Raw genomic sequence first — 21,188 nt, 5'->3', positions numbered from 1 at the left:
CTACATGTCTTATGAGACAAGGCTTAAAATTTAACTTGGTTCTAAACAATACAAGGATAAAGAATGGGGCAATAACCAAGGATTCCTGATCTTTCCCCTACTCATAGTCTCCCTCCCTAATTACCTTGTAACTATTTGTATTTACTAGGAGGTATTTATCCAGAGACATAAAATATATTGGCAGTGACATGGCATAGCTGATAGATCACTGGGCCTGGAGTCAAGAAGACCTGCATTCAAATCTAGCCTCAGATACTTACTAGTGTGTGATCTTGGCTAAGTCACCTTTTTGCCTCAGTTTCCCCAACTGTAAAATGAGTTAAATCATTTGAGTTCAAATGAAATAATTGCAAAGTGCTTAGCGCAGTACTTGGCACACAATAGATGCTACATAAATGCTAGCTATTACGTATATACATGTCATCTTTCCCAACAGATGGTCAAATTCTCGAGGGCAAAGATAGCTTCAACTATTTTCTTTGTATCTTCAACACAGAGAATGCTTAGCACACAGACCCTTTCAAAATACTTGAGCAATCAATCAGCATTTTAAAATTTTGGTGTTTTAGTATAATTCTGGTTTGTTTGTTTCACTATATAATTGCTTTTTATAACTGCATCTATTTCTATGGGGGGGAAACCCTCTGGTATTTTGATGTTACATTATGTAAATAAATTTTATAAGAATTATCCTTTTATTATAAGAATTATCCCTTTTATTATGCTAATCTGACAAATCTACAGAAGTTGAAGATGCTCCAGCTACTTAGTTGCTTTATTTCTTATCTCCATAATACAGTTGTCTTTACACAAGCCCCAAGAGTCCTAGGTAGGGCAGTTCACAAGGAAGGGATGCCTTTTATTATTCTGATGTCGAATTAAGTGTCCTTTGAGGCTAAAGGCCTTCCCACATTCATTACATTCATAAGGTTTTTCTCCAGTATGAATTATCTGATGTTTAGTAAGAAGTCCTCTGAGGCGAAATACCTTTCCACAGTCATTACATTCGTAAGGTTTTTCCCCAGTATGAATTGTCTGATGTACGGTAAGATGCCCTCTCTGGCTAAATGCCTTTCCACATTCATTACATTTATGAGGTTTCTCTCCAGTATGAATCCTTTGATGTAGAGTAAGGAGTTCTCTTAGGCGAAAGGACTTTTCACATTCTTTGCATTCATAAGGTTTCTCTCCAGTATGAATCCTTTGGTGTCGAGTAAACTGTTCTCTCAGGCAGAAGGCCTTCCCACATTCATTACATTCATAAGGTTTCTCCCCAGTGTGGATCCTCTGGTGTCGAGTAAGGTATTCTCTCTGGTGGAAGGCTTTCCCACATTCATTACATTCATAAGGCTTCTCTCCAGTATGGATCCTCTGATGTCGAGTAAGATCTGTACTCAGTAGGAAGGCCTTCCCACATTCCTTACATTTATAAGGTTTTCTCCAGTATGAATCCTCTGATGTCGAGTAAGATCTGAGCTCAGGTGGAAGGACTTCCCACATTCATTGCACTCATAAGGCCTCTCTCCAGTATGGATTCTTTGATGTCGAGAAAGGTGTGCTCTCAGATGGAAGGCCTTCCCACATTCCTTACATTCATAAGGCTTCTCTCCAGTATGAATCCTCTGATGTCCAATTAGGTCTGTATTCAAGTGGAAGGACTTCCCACATTCCTTACATTCATAAGGTTTCTCTCCAGTATGAATCCTCTGATGTCTAGTAAGCTCTGTGCTCAGGTAGAAGGCCTTCCCACATTCCTTACACTCATAAGGCTTCTCTCCAGTATGAATACCCTGATGTCGAGTAAGCTGTTCTCTCAGATGGAAGGCCTTCCCACATTCCTTACATTCATAAGGTTTTTCTCCAGTATGGATTGTCTGATGTTTAGTGAGAAGACCTCTGAGGCGAAATACCTTTCCACAGTCATTACATTCATAAGGTTTTTCCCCAGTATGAATTGTCTGATGTACGGTAAGATGTCCTCTCTGGCTAAAAGCCTTCCCACATTCACTACATTTATGAGGTTTCTCTCCAGTGTGAATCATCTGATGTCGAGTAAGATCCGTGCTGAGGTGGAAGGCCTTCCTACATTCACTACATTTGTGAGGTTTCTCTCCAGTATGAATCCTCTGATGTCGAGTAAGGTGTTCTCTTAAGCGGAAGGCCTTCCCACATTCCTTACAGTCATAAGGCTTTTCTCCAGTATGAATCCTCTGATGTCCAGGAAGGTATCCTCTCTGGCTGAAAGTCTTCCCACATTCATTACATTCAAAATGCTTTTCTCCAGTATGAATTTTCTGGTGATGAGGAAGCTGTGAACCTTGGAGGAAGGACTTCAAAAATTCATAAGATTTCTTCGCAGGGTGAATTTTTTGATGGGAAGGAAGGGATGAGTTGTGGTTGAAAGGTTTCCCATGTTCACTATATTTAGAAGGTGTCTCTCCTTTGTGAACTTGCTGAATTTCATTTAATTCTATGGTTTTGGAGGAAGCCTTCCCAGATTGATTATATTTATGAGTTTTCTCTCCAATAATAATTTGCTGATGGGAACTGATGGTTGGGCTTAGAAAGACAGGTTTCCCACATTCATTAGGCTCACTAGGTTTCTCTCCAGAATAAAGTCTATGATATGCAATAAAGTCTGATTTAGATGTAGAAACTACCTCCCTAGAGCAAATTTTGTGACCTTTCCTTGGTTCTGAAGATAAAATGAAGCTCTCTCTGCCTGGATTGTATTTGAGAAGATCCTTTTCTACAAAAAGCTTTGGTTCCAAACTGATACTTTGGACATATTCATTATCGGCACAATCCATCATTTTACTGAAGGTTTTCCTTTGGGTGACATTTACTTGCTGAGAATTTCTATTCTCCATGCTCTGCTGCCTTTCTAGTCTGGCATCACAGTCCCAGGCTTCTCTCAAGCTAGAGACACAGAGACCATCCTTTGTGAGTCTGTTCTGGAACAACTGCTTCACAGAAATGTCTAGTTTTGGAGTTGACTTTTTGTTTTCAGGCCTAGTATCCGAATCTGAAAAAAAAGAAAGAAAATGGAAATATCCCTAGTATCCACTTGCTTACACTTACTCCTCGATCTGTGCCTCTTCCAGAAACAATTATTGTTCAATTTTAAAAGGGAGAACAAGTCAGCCTTGTCGGTACAGTTCCATGTAGTCTAAGCGAAGATTTCCCATTGACCCTCACCACCACCTTGAGAGGGAGGAAGGACAGTGATTATAGTTTATAAGAGAAAACGGAAGCTCAGAACAATTTTCATGATTTGTTCAAGGCTAACCAACTAATATCTGAAACACAACAGGGCCTCACCTGTCATTTCTATCCCTCTGGTCTTCTGGCCACACCAAGCTGCTTCCACACAATGGAGGGGACATTTAAGTAGATGCTGGGTGGTGATCAGTTTGGGAGTACTTTGAGAGGATTCTTTCATTAAGTGGAGGGCTGGTTGGACTGTCGCTGTTTCTGATACTGATTCCAAATCTTCCTTATGTTTGGGAAAATGGCAACAAGAACAATGAGTCTGAGTAACTCATGTCCTTTTCTGTGTGTCTGTGCACTAGGGGATTCTGTATGTGACAGAGAAAGGCACAAAGTGCCTAGGTACCTACATGTCTTATAGACAAGGCTTAAAATTTAACCTGGTTCTAAATGTCAAGATGTAAGACAAAGATTGAGGTCAGTCAATATGCATTTTAAAGCATTTATTATATACCAGGCATTGTGCTAAGCACTGGGGATGCAAAGAAAGGCATAAGATAGTTTCTGCCCTTAAGAAGCCCACAATTTAATAATGGAGGGCCCAAGAAACAAGGCACATTCAGGATAAACAAGATATTGTTAAGAGAGGGAAGACACTAGAATTAAGAGGGATTGGGAAAATGTTTCCTGTAGGAGGTAAAATCTTAGGAACTTGAAGGAAGCCAGCATGTGGAGACGAAGATGGAGAGGACTCCAAGTATAGGAGACAGCCAGAGAAAATGCCAGAAGCCAACAGGTGGAGGGTCTTGTTTGTGGAACAGTAAGGAGATCATTGTCACTGGATTGGAGTGTGTGTGTGTAGGGGAAGGCAAAGTAGAAAGGAGTAAGAAGACTGAAAAAGTGTGTTTAGGGAGTAGGTTGGGAAGAGCTTCACCAACTAAAAAAGAGGATTTTGGATATGATCCTGCCATCATGCCAATCTAATGAGTGTCAGGTGACACCTCTGAGGGTCTTTCCCTCCCAGATTGTTTTGGGAAGGCAAACTAGGCCATCTTTCATCTCAATTCTAACCTAGTCTTTAATCACCAAATGAGTGCTGCCTCAGACAAACTGAGTCCTGGGAAAGACCTTAGCTAAAAAAGGTCAAGGTCTCCCACTGCATCCCGGCTGTTGCCAGTTGTCTTGACTTACGTCTTGCCCCTGTACTCTGGTGAATCCAATGATTCTGCACAGCTCAGCCTCATTTATATCCAATTACTTGCAAGATGTTTGCTTGATGGTCACAGTCCTCTTTGAGAAGAGTGGGCAAGCAGCAGCCACCTCTGAGGTATTTATGTCACCGCTTCTTTTACTCTGGCAGCTAAAGGTCACCATCGTGCACCTAACATTGGTCTGGAGTTAGGAAGACCCGAGTTCAAACCCATCCTCAGATACTTCCTAGTGCGGTGATCCTGGGCATGTCACTTAACCTCAGTCTTGCTTCCTGTGGTTGTTGCAAGGGTAAAATGAGATATCTGTAAAGCATACATATATATAAATGCTACTTACCATCATCGTCATTATCATTATTATTTAGTACATAATACAGAATGTATTTTGTGTCATTGGTAGTTTTCATTTCCTTTGTCAAAATGTGTTTGAAAAAAAATAAAGAAGTGTTTGTTCATTTCCTGTGATCGTTCATCACTGAAAAATGCCTCTTGGTCATACAGCTGAGTCCAATACCCTCATGTTTAGATTAAAGTGAAGCTTTTGCACCTGCTTGTCCTAATCTCTGTGTGTGAAAAAGTCTGAAAACTTCCTGCCATCACTGAAACGGTCTCTTTTCTGTTTTAGAGTCACCTCTGTCCCTCTAACTTCAGGGAATTGTTGCTGTGGCTGGCGTTTGCACCCTGAGACCACCCATCTACTGGAGAATGGCTCTAGTCTTCTATACTGGGGTCAAATTCCTACACAGTTTAGGTCTGAAATAGAGAGTTTCCCCCAATAAGGGTTTCTTGTCTTACTCTGGTTATTTCGTTTTTCTGAAAAAGCTTTTGAATTTTATAGAATTGAAATTGTCCATTTTATCCTTTTGGATCACCTCCATTCCTTGGTGAGCTGTGAATTCTTCTTGGACCCAGGATGCATCTCCTTCCATTCTCCTCCTGATAGGACCTTTAATATTTAAGTAGAGTCTTCACTGGCACTCAGTGGTGTATTTGGTGTAAAATGCTCGCCTGTGCTCACTCCCAGGGAAACTGCTCTTTAGTTTTGCCTGCAGCTCTTGTCAAACAGGGAGTGATTCATCTAGTGGTTTATGCTCACCCAAACCTGGAGTAGTGAGTTTGATTGTCTCTGGAAGAAGGAAAACAGCTCAGAGACAAGAAGCTGATATAGTCAAGATGAAGGACAGAGAAAGGGAACATCTGAGGAGTCTGTGTCACCAGGCCTAGGTACTAAAAAGAACAAAAAAATCCCCCAGATGTGGCATATATAAATACTGTGCCAAAGATGTCTGAGAGATCAGAAAGACTGTAGCTGTATGGCAGAGATGGCAGATTTCAGGATTTTCAAGGAAAAAAATGGGAACACTGGCTGTAAACAACAGACCAAAGACCTTGACTCCATTTTCTGGAACAAAATCTTTAAAACGTATCATTAAGGGAATAGTCAGTCAATGTCGTCTTTTTTTTGTTGCCTTTTCTTTTTTTTTTTTTGGCTAGGCAATGGGGTTAAGTGACTTGCCCAGGGTCACACAGCTAGTAAGTGTTATTGTGTCTGAGGTCGGATTTGAACTCAGGTCCTCCTGAATCCAGGGCCAGTGCTCTATCCACTGTGCCACGTAGCTGCCCCTTATAGTTAATCGATGTCTAGAAAAGGCAGTGGTGATCACAAAGGGCCGGCTAGGCTCCCACAAGAACAGGTTATGCTACCTGGACTCCATGGTACCGAGCTACTTGGCCTTGGCTCCCCATTTCTCATTCAGGGTTTATATAAAAGTATTAATTATGAACAATTACAGCAATATTTACAGAAATAAAGGAAGGTCAAAACGACTGGCAAGATCTTCATCAAAAAGGATCACGTTACCTGAATTCACCTACAGATTCAATGCTATATACTAATCCAATGGCCAAAGGGACACCTCATGAAAAATAAAAAAGATAAAATTCTTAATAATAGATAGATATGGCATTTTGAGTAATTAATGAGAAAGGTAGAGATTCAGGGAGCCTAGCAATCCACAACTCAAGTTATTTTATATCAATCAATCAGCACTTTTAAGCCACAGAAAAATAGCTTGTATAAAGTTTTGATATCTCCCTAGGCAGAGAGTTGACCCAAATGTATATAATCCAAAGCCATCCTCCCATCGACAAAGGGTCAACAGGCACCCACAAATATGGTTCCACCGTGGCTAAGAGAGTAATATACGAATCTGAGATCTGAGAGTCTCCTGGAGAGAGATGGTTATTGGGCCATGGCTGCTAAGGAGGTGACCAATGGGAGAGAGGAGAGAAATGAGAAGAGGGCCTGGACAGAGGCTGGAGGGACACCTACAGTTAATACTGTGGATGAAGATCTGGCATACGAGGCTGGGAAGAAAGAACTCCAGGAAGAGAGAGTGGTCCAGTGTCAAAAGCTGCTGAGAGGTCAAGAACAAGAAGAACCGAGGAAAGGCCAGTCACCTGGGGACTCTGGAGAGAAGAGTGTCTGTTGAATGGGGAGGTTGGAAGCCAGATACTGGAAGGTTTAGAAGAGAGTGAGAGAAGTGGCAATACCTTTGCCATGTTGAGATGAGAAGGAGAAGAGAGATACGGGAGGACAACTGGAGGGGATGGTAAGATCGAGGGAGTATTTGCTAAGGATGGGGCAGTGACTAGCAGATAAGGAGGGCCTGAAGACTGGAGGTGGTGGGGGAGGTGAAGGAGGGAGCAACCTAGTCTAGACAAAGTGAGCTGTAGACAGAATAAATGGGAAATGTGAAGAGGAGCTGGGGAAGTCTAGGTAGCAAAGTCTGCAGTGGGCCCAATCATGATGGTCGCACGCCTTCCTCAAATCCCATTCAGGAATACATGAATAGGAACAAAGGACTTAGGTGGAGGGAGACATCCAGGACTGTGGAAGGACCAGGTGCCACCAGTGGCTGGACAAGTGGAAAACGGATTCGAGAGAAGAGGAAAGTGTTGAACTGGGTTCTAGGATCAGGATCAAGAAGGAAGGGGAAGGGAGTCAGACCTTGGCCAATGGCCTTGGATGGTCGAGGGGGCAGATGTCAACAGTGGAGATGGAGAATAGGCACAGCAGCAGTAAGGCACAGGGAGAGATGGAAGGAGACATGATTAGGAACAACCTTCCAAGTCCTTGAACGAGCAAGTGTAAGACTTGTGAGAGGGTGAGATCAAGAGTGTGACCAATCCTAGGGATAATGGAGGAGCTGAGTGAGAAATCAGAAGATTGGACCAACATGTGCACTGTTATTCTTGGAAGGAGGGCAGGAGTAGGCAGAGGAGGCACAAAAGTCATTGAGAAAGAGGGGAGAATGTCTTAGGGGCAGGATCGGGAGGAAGAGTAGATAGTGGGAACCAAAATCTGGATTGGGTGAAAGGTTTGGCTCAAAAGGGGAAGGTGCTGAGTGATGGTGGGAGAGAGAGAGAGAAAGTGGGAGAGAGAAGGGAGCAAAGGGAAGGGGATAGAGGAGAGAGAGAACAGATTGTGGAAGTGTTGCAAGAGATGCAGGAGCATTCTGATTCATCCACCAGTGAGTCAGGGGTTAAAGAAGGTAATTATCAAAAGTGACTGGTATTGGTGAAAAGAAAACATAAATCAGTGAAACACATTAGAACCCACGCAAGATGCCACAGTGAATAGAGTGTTGGGCCTGGAGTCATGAAGACCTGAGTTCAAATCCACCCTCAGACACTCACTAGCTGTGTGATCCTGGGCAAGTCACTTCACCCTGTTTGCCTCAGTTTCCTCACCTGTAAAATGAACTGGAGAAGGAAATGACAAACCGCTCCAGTATCTATCCCTGGTAAGAAAACCCCAGAATGGGGTCATGAAGAGTCGGACACGACTGAAACAACTGGATGATGATTATGATGACAACATAGTGGACGAGTTGTTAAATAAACCTGAGACTGCAAACTACTGGGGCAGCAGCTTTTAACCAGCAGGGAAAATGAGAAAGCATCCTGGCAGAAAACAGGCTCTGATCAACAGCTTACAACACACAGCACAACAACTTATAGAGGAATACAGCAATGCAGACATAAAAGTTCTCATCCTTTTTTTAAAAAATAGAAAGTCCTATCTTTTACAACTAATTAGACACAGATCAGAAATTATGAAAGTCAGACCATTTTGAGAATATGAAATCTAAATTTAAAAATGGTGGCCTGAATAAAAATGTAGCCAGACTAAGAAAACCTATGGACTGGAAAAAAAAAATCTTTGCATCAAGTAACTCTGAAAGAAATCCAATATTCAAAATCTACAGGGTATTCATTTTAGACTGAGTCATTTGAGGTAAGTGGTCAAAGGTTAAAAACAAACTCTTCTTAAGAGAAAAAAAATGTTCCAAATCTCTACTACTAGAAATACAATGAAAACAAAGAGCTTTTCACCTCCCACTCATCAAACTGGCAAGACAGTAAAAGGTGGGTGGAGAGAGCCAAAGCCAGAGGGACCAGCATGCTGCTGGCGGGACAAGGATACATGGGACAGTTGTAGAAACAATCCACTTTAGGAAGGACAACAAGCTACTGCCAAGGCAAACTCACTGCTGGGCACAAGAGCTGGCAGCAGAATTATCTGCAGAAGCAAAACCTGTCCTCTGACCTGGGAGAATGGCAGACCACATTTGGACACGCAAACACCAAATATGATGAAGTCCGGCAGAAACAACAGAGAAAGGTGGGCTGAGGGGACTGTGCCAGGAAGGAAGCCAACGCTGCAGGGGAAAGGAGACCCTGAAAAATGAATGTCCGTCCATCCATCCATTCCTCTGTCTGTCACACTGGATGGATGACTTCTGAATGGGCCACACTGACTTCTGAATGGGCCTCCATTCAGACAACCTGGGCTTTCTCCACACGTGTGGGTCGGTATGACTGATCAGCAGATATACAAGGACTCCCTGCCTGGGGGTCAGTCACTTGCTCACCGGGACAGCCGCTTGCTGGGACTCTCCCCTCTGGCCTCCAAGGTGCCTCCCCGTGCTCCAGCTGGCGGATCACCTCTGGCTTGGACACGGCCAGTCCTGTTTAAAGGGAATGGGAGTCTTAGGATAAAGAAGGAGCCGTGGAAGGTTCCAACCACGCTCAGATCCCCAAGAATCACCCCAGAAAGGATGAAAAAGAGCCAAGGATAAAACACAGATTCAAGGAGCATCAAGAGAAAGCCAGGAAGTCCCTGCACTTGGCCCAGGACTGCACAAGGAGATGGCTCCAAGACTCAGGTAGGAGTCTGAGGGCCGGGATCTCAAGTCTTGGATCCCTTCCAGTCCTTCTCCTCCTCTCAGGGGCGGGCTGCCCAAATCCATCTCCCAATCTAAACCCCCGTGGTCCTCTTCTCCTGAGTCCCAAGCCTGGTCTCCACCTCCACGCCTGCCCTCCCACTTCATTCAGAGGTTCCCTCCAGGACCCAAACTTGGCGGCTCCACACCATTGACGTTATTCTCCCTCACAAATGCTCCGCTCCGTGGCCATGAACTCTGAAATTCCCCTTTTAGCAACCCATCTCTCCCTCTCCCTTCTGCCCCTTATCCCCCCCTTCACTCCACCCCTCAGCTCTTTCCCAGGACATTCCTTCGGTCCCTTGGTCCCTGATCTGGGAAACTCTCACCCCCTTATCTTATCATCCATCACGCCTTGTCAGACCCCAACCTTGGAGTGGGTGGATGGCATGACTGTTCTGACCAACTGACCATCTGCCTCCTATTCATGGGCTGGGGAACAAAGCTGAAGAAAGTCACCCAGCTTGGCTTCTGTCTAGTACAAGTTCGTGTTAAGTAATCTCACCTGGGCCCCCCCAGCACACTGCCATAATGGCTGCCCCCCTTCTCTCAAGCCTCTCACAACGCTCCTTTCCCCCACCTCATCTTCTCTCACAGGGCTATTGCAACAGCCTCCTGGCCAATCCATCCTCCACCAAGCTGTTTCCCTAAGGCCCAGGTCTGAGCACATGCCCTCCTCTGTCAGTGGCAGCTCTTCTTGGCCTGGCCCCTCGCTTCTGCCCTCCTCTCTCTTCCTGCACCATGCTCCTGTCTACATCCTCCATGGTTCCATCAACCTGGCTTCCTTGCCTTAACCCTCTCACTGAGCACAATTCGGACTTTCCGCCTACTCTGCATGGATCCTGTATCTTGCACACATGTATTGACTTACATGTTGTCTGACCCACTGTCAGGGGCTCCCCTTCTCCTTTGCACACAGTAGGTCTCTCATCAAGACTTGCTGAATTGTTCCCTGGGAAGAGGAAGCCCAAGTGTACCCCAATCACGCCCAGATGTCCCTCCACTTGACCCCCCTATTACCTCCCACTGTCATATGCTATCGATATGTGCTCCTTTTCAGTCAGCCCTTTGCAATCTGACCTGAGACTGGAGCCACTCTCACATGAATTCGCTCGGATGGCCTTTCTCTGCTCTCATCCAACATGGACCCTAATTCCCCCTGAATCCCCTCTCTTTCTGGGCGTGTCCATGACCCTGCTCCTTCCATGACTGACACCTTTCCTCTTGACTGATCTCCTCCCCTACACCACCACATTACGCCTGGCTATTCCCCAACGGCTGTCCTGTCAGCCTCTCAAACTCAACATGTCCTGAATGGAACACACTATCTTTCCCCCAAAACCTTCCCCTCTCCTCAGACTCTCTTCCTCATAGGTGTCCTTCCCTCTTCTTATCTGGCTGATTCTTGCCAAGTCTTTCTGATTCTACCTCATGGCCACTTGCACTGTGGCTGCCACAGCTTCACACTGATCTCTCTCCCTCCACACGGCTCTCCAAGTGACATTCCTACTGCACTTCCCTGCTCAAGGAGACCTGGCATGAAATACAAAACCCCTTCCTGGTCTGGCTCCAAGTGTCCCAAGTGGCAGGATCCTCAGTTCAATCCTCATCCTACGCAAGGGCCAACACGATCCCCTCAAAGGTGCTAGTGCCCTTACCAGCCCCTCAGAAACTACTGGTGTTGACTTAACTGTGTTCATGTGTTTCTCCCCATCTTCTGACCCCAACAGGATGTAAGCTCCTGGGGGGCAGGGACTGTTGCTTTTGTCTCTGTGCTCCAGCACCCAGCACAGGGCCCGGCACACATCCAAGAGGATGAGGACTCCCCACTCTCTGAAGCCCAAACAGTCCCCTCTAAGCCTTTTCCCAAGGAAGGACCCAAGGACCCCTCTGGGGCTGGGAGGGGGAGGCAGAGCCTGAGTCTCAGAGGGAAGCTGTGCTGACCCAGGCACAGAAGGTTCCGGTAGTTCTCCAGCATCACATCTCGGTACAGCTCCTTCTGGGAAGGGTCCAGGTGAGCCCACTGATCCCTTGTGAAGACCACGGCCACATCCTGGAAGGTCACTGGCTCCTGAAACACCAAAGGCCTTTGTTTGTGCTTGTCCAGGGACTGGCCCTCAGGTGGACCTGGGAGTAAAGGGCCCAGACACTGGGGAGAGGGGGTGTAGCTTTTGGGGTTCTGGCCTCACAAAGATCCATCCAAACATCTACCAGTGCTTTGGTTTGTAACAGCCTCTGAATCATATAGTTAAAGAATTATCCTAGTGAGGGAAACAACATGAGAGGGAAGAAGCAGGCTGGATCAGAGGTCACAAGACCTGGATTCAAATCTACTTATTTGAACAAATCTTGACTTTGGACAAATGGATGCTCCAGTTTCCTCATCTAAAAAACGAGGGGGACTGAGGGGATGCTCATCAACTGGGGAATGGCTAAACAGATCATGGCATAAGACTGGGATGGAGTACTATCGTGCTATAAGAAATGATGAGCAAGACACTCTCAGAAAAACTGGGAAGCCTTATATGAACTGATGCAAAGTGAAGTGAGCAGAACCAGAAGAACACTGCACATAGTAACAGCTACATTGTAACAATGATTGATGGTGAATGACTTAGCTACCGTGGCCAAGACAATGATCCAAGACAACTGCAAAGGCCTCTTGATGAAAAATGTTCTCCAGCTCCAGAGAGAGAACTGACGCACTGAGTGCAGATGGAAGCAGAGGTTTTTAAACTTTGTCTTGCCTTTTTTCTTTTTTGTTTTTGCAACATGGCTAACATGGAAACATCTTGCATGACTTCACATGTATAATGGGTATTACACTGCTTGACTTCTCAAGGAGGTGGGGAGGGAAGGAGAGAATTTGAAGCTCAAAATTTTAAGAATGAATGGTTTAAAAAAAGTGCTTAGCCTAGTGTCCGCCACAGAGTAGGTGCTTAATACTAATTTTAAGAAAAGAGCTGGTTAAACTAGACATGCTTAAGGTCTTTTCTAGCCCCTGGAGTCAGTCCTGTGATCCCCACATCGCACTTCACATTTTGCTAACCCTGACCTTGCCTTACAGGTATTTAATATCACCATTAGACAGACAGGAAAACTGAATTTAGGAAAGGCTCACTGTCAAGCAAGCAGTACCTGTGCGAAGGCTCACATCCAGTTCTTTGCACTCCCACATTCCTGCTCTCTCCACTGCTCCATCTTGCTTTTTGTGCCAAAGGTCAAGCTCTGCCCTTCATTCTGACACTTCCTACAATGGCTTTCACCAAATCCTATCTCACAATGAGGCACAAAGTCACTCATCATCAGCTGGCACGCTCCGAAGAGGAGGGATTCCCTGCAGGGTGAGGTCCCTGACACTGGTTTGCAGATGACACTGAGGCTTAGGCCATGGAAAAGCCTTCCCGTCCACACAGGTCAAACAACCCATAGGTCTGGCCCATCGACATCGCTGTCCTGCAGCCAGACCCGAGCTCTCAATTCAACACCTGCCCATCTTTTTAAATAGTGATATTCTTGTGGGGGAGCGGGGAGGGCCAAGTGACATCCAGGACTGAAGGTGAGATGGAAGGGCATGGGATGGGTATGAGCAGAGGTGGATGGTGTCATCAGACAAATGTGTGCTAGAAACCAAAGAGGCTAGTCACACGGCGAGAGGGAAGAAGTTATACGCTGTCTGGGCACATCTGTGACGGGCTTGAGGAAGACTTCCAGCACAATGGGTGGACCTTGTGGGACAAACTTATGGGAGATGCGAGCAGGGATGGGCTGCAATCTATCAGTGAAGGGAATAACTCCCTGTGCCCTCATATCAATGATAAATAGATCCACTGGGGTACTCAGAAACGTGGCAATGACTCTCCAGCTAATTCCAAATATTTCTACTAAGTAACCAAGGTGATGCCTTCCCATTCTTCTTAATTGCACAATTCGCACCAAACAAGCTCATTAAAATGGGTTTTCTACAGCAACTCCCACAGGGCAAATCTCCTTTTACCCTAAAGTGGGAACTTCAAAACACACAGTTTGGTCAGATGCTGGAAAAACTCTCAGAAATTAAGCCATTGTTCCTAATCACGAGCCATATTAACACTCTTGTGATACCCAAAGCTCTTTCACACAATAATAATGACAACACCTACCACTCATTTGCAAGCTTCTAGCTTTACCTGTGGTGTCTAACTTGATCCTTATCACAATCCTGGAAGCGTGGTGCTATTTTTTTTTCTTTTCTTTTCTTTTTTTTTTTTTGAGGCAATGGGGTGAAGCTTGTCCAGGACCACACAGCTAGTACGTGTCAAGTGTCTGAGGTCACATTAGAACTCAGGTCTTCCAGAATCCAGGGCCAGTGCTCTTCTACTGAAAACCATTCAGCTGTCTTTATCGTTCACCTTCTGCCTAGCAACCAAGCAGGGCAGACACTGCTGGACTGAAGAAGGAGAAAGGCTCAGATGTGGTCCATGACCACACAGCTAGTAAGTGCAGGAGCCAAGACAGAGCTTCGAGGTCCCTCGAGGACCCCTGCTGGGTGGCCTGAGAATGTCACACTCAGCAGGCCCACCCCCAACACCCTAAAGGGGACACTTGTCTCCCTTTTCTGGGGGCTCTCCGGACCTCTCACCTAACCCGGCTGACACAACACAAGCAAACAGAAGATACAAATATTCAGCCTTTATTTATACCTGGTCTCCTCCTCTCAGCTTGGAACAGAGGACCAGGAGGCAGGAAGAAGCCCGGAGCTTGTTCTACTAAGAATTCAGAGCCTCAGAGCTTGGAAGAGGCACCAGAGACAACAGGAGAGAGCTCGGTGCAGTGGCAAGAGGGTTTAATCAAAGGAACAGGGCCCGAGTTCAAGTCTGGCAATCGAGATTTCCAGCTAGTGTGACCTTGGGTAACTCCTGACCTCTCTGGACCCATTTCCTCACCTGTAAAATGAGGGAGATGGATAGATGGCCTCGGAGGTCTCTTCCAGGGGGAGATCTGGGTCCTAGGACTGCACACTCTACAGCTCCCCTAAGGAGGTGTCAGCTGGGCTCCAGGGGAAACCCACCAGGGCTGGGGAACTCACTACCTAATAGGGCCCACAGCCTTCTGGATGGCTCCAGTGCTGGGGAGCTGTTCCCAACACCAAGCCCAAAGAGAACCCATCGGACCCTATAAATATTGGGTAACAGTTATCATGGCCTCACCAAGAAAAGCACACTCCTTCGAAGCTCCCCCCATGACACGAGCCCCAGGCCCTTTCCCTCCCTGGTCCCCTCCACTGGACACCTGCGTGCTGCTGGGCCTGGGACCTCACTGGTTTGGGCACTGATCCCCTTCCCTCAAGGCCTTCCCCTCCTGGCCTTCTCCCGTCCACCCCCACCCAGAGAATCCAACCAAGACATGGGAAGGAGGCTCCTCCAGCTCTTCTTCATGTTAGGCTCTCAGGCTGCCCATCCCCCATCCCTCATTCTGCCCCCCCATCTGTGGGGGTCCTAAGGGTCTTTCCCGACACCCCTTAAGCTATGTGGGTCACCACTGAACCAGGAGTCTTTCTACTGATGCCCTGGGTAACCCACAACTCAGAACAAGGTGTGTGACCACATAGTTTGTGAAAAGATGTGTCTTTGAAAGCAAAAAGAAGTAAACCCGGTACAGTGTGAAATTCAATACAAACTTCCCCCCCAAAATTCAGTTTCACGTAAATCCTTTTTCTGGTTCTTCTTTGTATTTTGGGATGTTTGCATTTATCAATGACTAAACCATAATAAGTAAATTTATCTTAAATAAAAAGATCAATTGTTTTTACATTAATTGGGAAAAAATAAATTATTTTAAAAAACATATAGAAGGGAGCAGCTAGGTGGCACAGTGGATAGGGCACCGGCCCTGAAGTCAGGAGGACCTGAGTTCAAATCTGGCCTCAGACCAAACACTTGACACTTACTAGCTGTGTGACCCTGGGCAAGTCACTTAACCCCAAATGCCTAAAAATTAAAAAAAAACAACAAAAACATATGGAAATAGAGGGATCTTTGCTTAATCTAATCAGAAACACATATAACCTTCCAACTCCCCTCCAGCTCATTCCCTCCCCCTCAATTCTAGGAGCGACAGTCAAGGCCTGTCTCTGAGAGTCTTGCTAAGGGCCTTGTTCAGGGGCTGTCCCCCAACCCCACTCCCCAGACTCTACTGTCTTCTCCCCTCTAGCTATGAAGCCCATTTCTGGACTCATCCTGAGGCTCAGCACATCACCAGGGGCCTCTGCAGGAGCCCACCAGCACCAGGGAATCCCTCATGCAGGAAGTTCTCCTGTGTAGCCAGAACAGGTCCTTTCCTATGGTTTACCTGGCATTAACAGTCACAGAAGAACAGGATTTTCTTTAGGGCCACACAGATCAAAGAATGTACACAGCCCAACCCCTAGGCAGGAGGCCCTCCTTTTGGGAGGAGAGCCCTTCATGCAGGGCTTAGCTCTGTCAAGGCAATTACATCTTTTGGAATTGACAAACAACTACTTGTCAATATCCTCTGAAAAGGGGGATCCCTCAACCGAAATGTGATGGGGGCCCCAGGGACCACTCCCTCACTGGTCCTGGGTATCTCAGCTGGACTGGTCAATCTGTGGGGCTGGCACTCTGGCACTCCCAGATTGGGCTTAGCCCAGTGGGTGCATAAGCAGGCTGACATATCACTGTCCTAAGACTGACAGAAATCTCTCCCAGGCTGCTCTGGCTCCTCAGAGAAGTAGATCCTCTCTGCTTTTCCTTTCGCTTCCCAGACTTGAGCCTCCAAGCAACAGGACACACTCCACAGAGAGACTGAGTTCCTCCTCCTTTTCTCTGGAGGTGCTCCCCTGAATCCTCATCTCCAACATTAAGCCCTAAACAGGTAATGCACGTTGGCCCAAACATCATAAAACACTTCTCTGTTTCGGGGCTACCCAATTAACTCCAAAGTTCTCCAATATGACACATGCAAATGAGTACCTGGAACATAGAATTAGGAAGCCCAGTTTACCCTGAACAAATTATTTGCTTCTACAGCTACCTTTATAAGTATTCTTTTTTTAAAAAAAAATTTAGTTGGAGTTCCAAATTCTCTCCCTCTCCCACCCATGGAGAAGGTGAAAGAAATAATTCCTAATCAAGTTAGTATTGATTATCCTGATGATTTATTTTAGTTTATAAGGTCTAATTCAGACAGCTTTTAGATGAAGACATATGCAATCACAGTATTATTAAGCTAGCTATAAAGAGAATTTTCTGTCAGGAGCTGTGTCCCTCTTTTTGTCAGCCAGGGTAACCTCCTGCTTTTGCAGAGCTGAGGTTGGCACAGACCCATCCTCACTTTCCCACACTCCAGACCACCTATACCTCAGCTGTAACTTTCCAGCTAGGGCAATCACCCCAATGAACAGGACGATGGATGGCCAATAGAATAATGAATCTAGAGAGTGTCCCGCTCCCACTCTGCCCAAAACACCCTGTTATATCCATGCCCCAAATGTCAGCAATAAGAACGAGTTACACCCATACTGTTCCTGGATGTGCTGGGCCCAACCACAGATCAGGTGACTTACCTCATCAAATTGAATTATATTCAAAACAAATTTCTCAAGGCACCTGTAACTTGTGATTCCCTTTTTCCTACTATAAAAGTAAGCTCTGTAAATCACTCCTTTGTCTGAGTACTGAGAAATCAGATGACTTGACTTGTTGGCAACTGCTTGCCTTGAAAAGAAATAAGTCATTACGTTCAGAATTTTGAGCCTCAGACTCTATTGCAGATAATAAAGAAAGGCAAGCAACAGGATACCTATCACATATGTGAAATCATGCAAAACGGATTTCTGTATTAGTTGCATCTCCAGAGAAAGAGCCTGCTTCCACCTGCCCTCAGATTCCAACACTTCTCTCTCTTCCTGGAGGCGGAGAACATTTTCATACTGACTCCTTGGAATCGTGGTGGATCACTGTATCCATCAGAAGAGTCCAGTCTTTCACAATCAACCATCGTTACAATGCTGCTGTTCCTGTGTACGGCAGTATACCGCACTGGTTCTGCTCACTTCACTCTGCATCAGATTGTACAAGTCTTCCCAGGTTTTTCTGAAACCAGCCTGCTTGTCATTTCTTATATAGCACAACAGTATGCCATCACAATCATATACTACAACTTATTCTGCCATGCCCCAAATGATGGGCATCCCCTCAATTTCCAATTCTTTGCAACCACAAAAAGAGCTGCTACGAATATTTTTGTACAACTAGGTTCTTTTCTCTCTCTTTTGATTTCTTTGGGACACAGACCTAGCAGTGAGGCATAGTTCCAAACTGCTTGCCAAATTGGTTGGACCAATTCACAACTCCACAATCATTAACCCCTCCAGCATCTGTCACTTCTGACAAGTGTGAGGTGATACTTTGGAGTCATTGTTTTTTTCTAATCGATATCATTTAGAGCATTTTTTCATGTAGCTACTGATAGCTGTGATCTCTTCTGAAAACTGCCTGTTTGTATCTTTTGATCATTTATCAACTGGGGAATGGCTCTTACAAAACAAATTTGGCTCAATTCCCTATATATTTGAGAAATCAGACTTTTATCGGAAAAATTTCCTGTAAAAAAAAAAGTCCCCCTCAGTTTCTCGTATTCATTTTAATTTTAGATGCATTGGCTTTGTTTGTGCACATAGTATTCTTCAAAGGCCAATCTCAGGTTTGTTTTAATCCTTGACCCTTTCAATCATGAAAGGCACTACAGTCTGAAAGTGGGCTGCTCTTCCCTCCCATAAGAAACAGGAACTCCACCTACCTGTTGGGCCCTTGCTGTCAGTACAGGGACCATTTCTTCTTTTCCAAAGGTCACTCCTCCTGAAGAAGAACTGGGAAGGAAGAAGAGGGAAGGAAGAGGAAACCATGAGAGGCGCTAATCTTACCTCTGATGCTGAAAATAACCCAAGGAGCCATAGAGAGTTTATTCTGTTAGCTAAACAGAAAACAGACAGGACAGAGCAGAGCCAGAAGATTAATTAGGAGTCTACTCCAAGAGTCTAGGTGAGGCGATTAGGACCAGAACTAGAGGGCTGATTCCCAGGGGGATGGGAATAAGGGAACAAATGAGGAATGAAAGAGAACAAAAAATGGGAAGGACTGGACAGCTGCATGGAAAAGAGAAGGGGGCAACTTCTCTGCAATCACTCAACTGAATGGGGAGGGGAGGGAAGAGATGGACAGGGCTTCTGGGCAAGGATACCTGAACAGAGGCAGAGGACCCCGCTTCCTTACACCTTCTCTGGCCAAACTTTCAAATTCAGACCAGACTGAAGAAGACCCAGGAAATCCAATGAGAAACAGCAACAAGTGACTTCTTCCACCCGAGAACTGCCCATGAGGTCAGCCATAAGCTCAAGGGGAACGGGAAAGAGGGACAAGCTGGTGACATGCAGGAGAAGAAGCCTGTAGTCTCCCAGTGGGACCAGAGTCACCTGAAGACATGTGTCACCTGGAAGGCTCTGATTCTGCAGGCAGGAAGGGCAGAGGATGGCCCCAAGGAAGGTCCACAGTGGTTATAAACATGGGTTGGGGGGGGTGGGAAGCCTTAGACTGGGACACCCTGGGTATCTGAGGTTCCTAAGAGTCATAAGAGGCCCTGAAAATCCAACAATGCAAATTTTAAAGATCCAGAGGGGTCAGTGTAGGAAGGGAGGTGATCCAGTGTGAGACCAGGTAGAGCTAAAAGCTCATCCAAAGGCAAAGCAAGTGATGGAGCCTGGCCGGGAACAAAGTCACAATTCAGGAAGGAAAAATGGAAGCGGAGTGAACCAAAGAGGACAGCAGCCCGGCTCCAAAATCGCTGCCCATCTAGAGATTCCCCACAAAGAAGGGGAGGGTTAATGCTACACGGACATCAAGCATCACGGACAGGCCTACAGGAACACCTGGAAGAAATGAGATTTAAGAAATGACCAGAATGCAAACCTCAGAAGAGGAGGTGGTGACCCTAACCCAAGCAAGGTAGGGCAGACCAAAGAGAAATCGATGACTCCGTGATACTGCAAGACATTAAAACAACATCCCAAGACAAAAAAAAAAAAGAGCCTGGACCCTACATGTCAAAAAAGAAATAAAAATGTCCTGAGCCACTATAACCAGGGGGTGAAGGAAGCACGACGAAGCCAGTCGTCACCTCCTGAAGGGTCTCAGCCCCCCAAAAGCGACTGCTGCACTGAAGGACTACAGGCAGGATCCCGAGTCCCGGCCCGGGACTGCCGCAGCTTGCACGCCGGAGAGCTCCCTCTGCGAAGCTGAGCACGGGTCTCTCGATCTCCGAGGAGACCACGTGCTGGTGGGGGAAGGGCATCAGACTTCAAAGGGGGGGTGGGGGAGGATTCCCGGCCCTTTGGGGGAAGGGGCGTCCGAACACCCCGAGGCCAGCCAAGGGGGCGGACACGACCCCAACCGGGGAGAGCAGGGGCAGGGCCTGGGGACTCACGTGGGCTCAGCTGATTGGCTACAAAGGTACTCAGTAGGGGGGGCATCACAAGCAGCCTCTCCGCCCCTCGCCGAAGCGTTCTAAGAGCAGACCCTTCGCCGCTAATTGGGGAGGGGGGCGACGGGCGCAAAGGGCATTGGGCAGGATCGCAGGGTCGCGGGGTCTCCAGACGACTCCTACCGGGAGCCGCTAGAGCCAGGACGGCCCAGATGCGCAGGCGGGCGGAAAACTGAGAGGAGGAAGCGGAAGTCACGTGAGAGCATCCGAGGCGTCCATCGAGGTTTCCATGGTAGCCCAGGGAGGGGCGGGTGTGACTGCCGTGTGCGCACTGCTTTCTGGGGAAACGTAGTTTGTAGGCTTGGGTGGGTTGTACGCGTTCGCCTGGTCTCGGGGCGCCTGCTCTTATTGGTTCCTGATTCTGCCCTTGCCTCCTTCCCTGGGGGGCATTTAGGAACCCTCTTCCTCTCGCTGTTGTTCCCTCAGCCGTGCAGGCCTGGGAGGGAGGCTCTGTCAGGGAGTGGAGGCAGGGGATGGAGTGTCCTCTTCAAAGAACGGACCCCCAGTGCGGGGCAGAGGCGGGGTGTGAAGGGCTTTGAACGCTGCCTTTAGCGTTAGGGTTATGTGATCTGGAGACTATAGGGAGGGACCCCCTGGAGCATCTCGGCGGCTGAATGGAGGGGAGAGGGGACCCACGTTGGACAGAGGGGCCCGGGGAGGGTCCGAGCGCCAGTGCGGCTCCCGGGGCGACAGGGTCAGGCAGCTTGGCGGATGACCGCCGCAAGCACGAGGGACCAGGGTTGCACGTGGGAGGGGAGGAGGAGCAAATGACAAATGTTTGGAGGCCTACCTTGGGGAGGAGGGCACGGGTTAGCTGGGCTAGTCTTGGCCGCGGAGAGAAGAGGGTGCCGCCAAGCCAGGGAACCGAGGAAGGCCGCCTGAGCCCCCTGGAAGACAGTGCTTCGGAGCCAGGGGAGCGGGCTGGCAGGGATGGGCACCCCCA

The 21,188-nt window shown here is 46.9% G+C and overlaps 1 protein-coding gene across 1 annotated transcript; it reads right to left on the bottom strand.

Annotated features, from left to right (window-relative positions):
* Window positions 1-676: 676 nt before the first annotated feature.
* Window positions 677-20,441, bottom strand: LOC110202055 (uncharacterized). The gene is given in 6 exon segments (XM_078149205.1): window positions 677-1,439; window positions 1,442-3,025; window positions 9,359-9,454; window positions 11,654-11,780; window positions 18,509-18,578; window positions 20,189-20,441. Coding segments are annotated over 5 exon segments (2,454 nt in total). The 5' UTR covers window positions 18,542-18,578; window positions 20,189-20,441; the 3' UTR covers window positions 677-825.
* Window positions 20,442-21,188: the final 747 nt, after the last annotated feature.

Source organism: Phascolarctos cinereus, unplaced genomic scaffold (assembly GCF_003287225.1).
Source record: "Phascolarctos cinereus isolate Bilbo 61053 unplaced genomic scaffold, phaCin_HiC Scaffold_2;HRSCAF=192, whole genome shotgun sequence".
Taxonomy (NCBI): domain Eukaryota; kingdom Metazoa; phylum Chordata; class Mammalia; order Diprotodontia; family Phascolarctidae; genus Phascolarctos; species Phascolarctos cinereus.
Note: the sequence above shows the minus strand (reverse complement) of the source record. Positions and strands in the feature narration are given on the sequence as shown.